We start from the raw sequence: 2,755 nt of genomic DNA on the forward strand, positions 1-2,755 counted from the left end.
TCACAATACTCGTAAACTGTAATTCCCATATAGCACTGAGTGTAATGCTAATAGCTGTGACATAACCAACTCGCAACATCAAAATTATACCTTCAAATTGCAATATCATATGACAACTTAAAGGTATATACATATGCATAGTAAATGTTAAAATGTGATGTTTTTAAAGAAAATATAAAAAGAATTTAAAAAATTAAATTTCATTTAAAAAAATAAATTTAAAATTTTGAAATTTGAATTTTAAAAAATTAATGGGGCATCTCCTTTCTCCTCCCACTGAGTTTCACCCCATTCCCAGCATCTTTTAAAGCATTTTCATGGGAAGCAGATGAATACCACAGCCTGTTTCTGCCAAAATGTATGGATTTGAGGAGCAATTGTGTCACCCTCCCTTAGAGTGTCACCTGGTGTGGTCCATCCCCTCCTAGTGATGCCACTGCCATGACCGTGTTAGTGCAAAAGCACCAATCCTGCCATTAACCTGTCATTAAAGTGGCATTGCGATAACGTGAACTTCCATTTTTGCAAAATTCCAGCCACTCTCACTTTAATGACGGGTTAATGATGGGATCTGCACAACGTCATCTGAAAGTCTTTTGTGTGATCACGGTCAATTGTACTATTCAGACGGATTAATTACAGGATCTGTGAAACATCATTTGAAAGTCCTTCCCGTGATCACCTGGGAAGGACAGGACAGGAACCAGACAAGGACAGGATAACCCTCCTGTGATAATCTGATACGCCAGCTGGGCGCAAGTGGGATGCCCACAGCAATCCCTTCCCTTCCCTCTGAATGGAAAGGGATTGGCTCTGGTCCATTTAAGCCTGGCAAGCAACACAGCCAAGCTTGAGTTGCCAAAGTGCAAATCCAGCCCTTCGGTGGACAAACTGCCCTGTGTGCTCAGAGAAGCCCATTCCTGGAAATGGGTCTGGGACGCAATTCAGCACAGCCTTAGTAACCAGTTTTACCTTCAACTATCTTTTTTCTGGTGTACTTCTAAAATACTTGGAGGTCTTTTTAGAACAGAGAAACTTGCGCAATACAAAAGAAAGACATATATCTGCTTGACTGTATTTACTGATTTATTTTTCTATCTCAGAGTCTCCATACGGTATCTGTTTAATGGATTTTCATCTCTGTTTTCTTGTAGGAGACACCGATTCCATTGCCAGATGCCCAGTCAATGCCATATCTCTGTTCTTTCCGATTACTAATTGGATAACCACCATTCAGGTTGGAACGATAACAGTTTAGATACCACCAGGCACCAGGCACCGTGATGGCACAGTTCTGTGTCCCGCTGTCATTATCCTTGTCATAGGTGGAAAAAGGGTTTCCATTGTGGAATGATAGTCACCTATAGAGAAGGATGCAGTGTAAGAATTTCTCCGTATCTGTGCTAGGGGCAAATTAACCCCCCCTCCACCATCCAAACCAGCACGGTATCAAATTAATATCAAAAAGGGATGTTTTAGGCAAGTTGCCAAAAGGGGGCTCTCCAGTGCAGAAAACCAGCCATACCATATGAGAAAATCTGCATGGTTCACCATGGGAGAAGCCAAAGGCCCTTAGCTGGGATGAGATTAAATCAGCATACGATCTGAAGAGAAACCAGCTTTTTTTTTTTAATCTGAGGACATTCATGCTGATTGTCCAGTCCTGCACATATTGTTCCAATCTTCATCTTGGAGAAAGTCATTCAAGTCTTGGAAAAGCTATTTAACTCCTGAAACATTGCCCCGAGACCCATTTCTCACTATAAATGCATGTGCCTAAACAATAGCAATTTGGTCCAGTTTGCAATCAGATAGAAAATCAGGTGCGTTCCAGACGGGCCCTATTGGGCGCCGTCATTATACACGAGGGGCGGCGCTTCCTGACACGCCTTGCCCCTTGCACATAACAAGGGCGTCAAAATGATGGCGCCCTATACAGATGGGTGCCGCAATTTTGACGTGACGGACGCCTAGCGTCCGCACATCTCGGCGCCCTTGTGAAGCTGCAAGGGCACCATTGGTGCCTTGCGACATCACAACGGCACCGCAAGAAGAACCCGCTTTTTGCGGGTTCTTCTTGCTGCGCTGGGGAACTGCATGGTTTGTCCACTGTGGTTCCCTTGTGCAGCAAACACGGGCACTGGCAGACCGCCCTTTTGGGTGGTCTGTAAAGCGTCTCAGTCAGATTCAAAGGTTGCCCCTCAGTACTGCTATCTGTGCTAAACCGCAAATAGACTGAGTCACATTTAGTTCCCAGTTTTCTCCCAGCCTGGCTTCTGGAGCTGGTAAACACTGCCCACTGCATTCCTTTAATGTGCTATCCAATACCACCTTTTGTACATATATATCTTACAGCTTGTGTGTGTGTGTATGTGTTTGTAAGTGAATGTTGACATCCCTCTTGTTCGAATAATAAAACTGAGTTGTACTTAGCACTCTGGAGTTGTAATTTTTTCAGAACAGGTATACAAAGGCTTTTATCCCAGCCAGAAGTTACTCTGGCCCTCACGTTGCTAAATTATTGAGTTAAATTAATTTCTGGAACTGGTTACTGGAACTAGTTACTGGAACATGCATTTATGATGTTTAAGGAGCTTTTAAGTCCCTCACCTGCAGAACCAGCCAGGAATGCCCCCAGTACAAGCTGGTAGTTCTCGTCTTCTCCCTTGAGCTGGAAGGACTGGTAATGAGCAAACGTTTTGTGGTCATCGAAATCTACAAAGTCCACATGGAGCTGGTGCTCCCCTAAGGAAAA

General features: G+C 43.7%; 1 protein-coding gene across 1 annotated transcript; it reads right to left on the minus strand.

The window, feature by feature from the left end:
- Positions 1-1,073: 1,073 nt before the first annotated feature.
- On the minus strand, positions 1,074-2,746 carry LOC121918326 (ficolin-3-like; the record flags this gene model as incomplete). The annotated part of the gene is made up of 2 exons (XM_042444389.1): positions 1,074-1,359; positions 2,605-2,746. Coding segments are annotated over 2 exons (378 nt in total), but the record flags the coding sequence as incomplete, so codon positions are not given.
- Positions 2,747-2,755: the final 9 nt, after the last annotated feature.

This window comes from Sceloporus undulatus, unplaced genomic scaffold (genome assembly GCF_019175285.1).
Source record: "Sceloporus undulatus isolate JIND9_A2432 ecotype Alabama unplaced genomic scaffold, SceUnd_v1.1 scaffold_8525, whole genome shotgun sequence".
NCBI classification, from domain to species: domain Eukaryota; kingdom Metazoa; phylum Chordata; class Lepidosauria; order Squamata; family Phrynosomatidae; genus Sceloporus; species Sceloporus undulatus.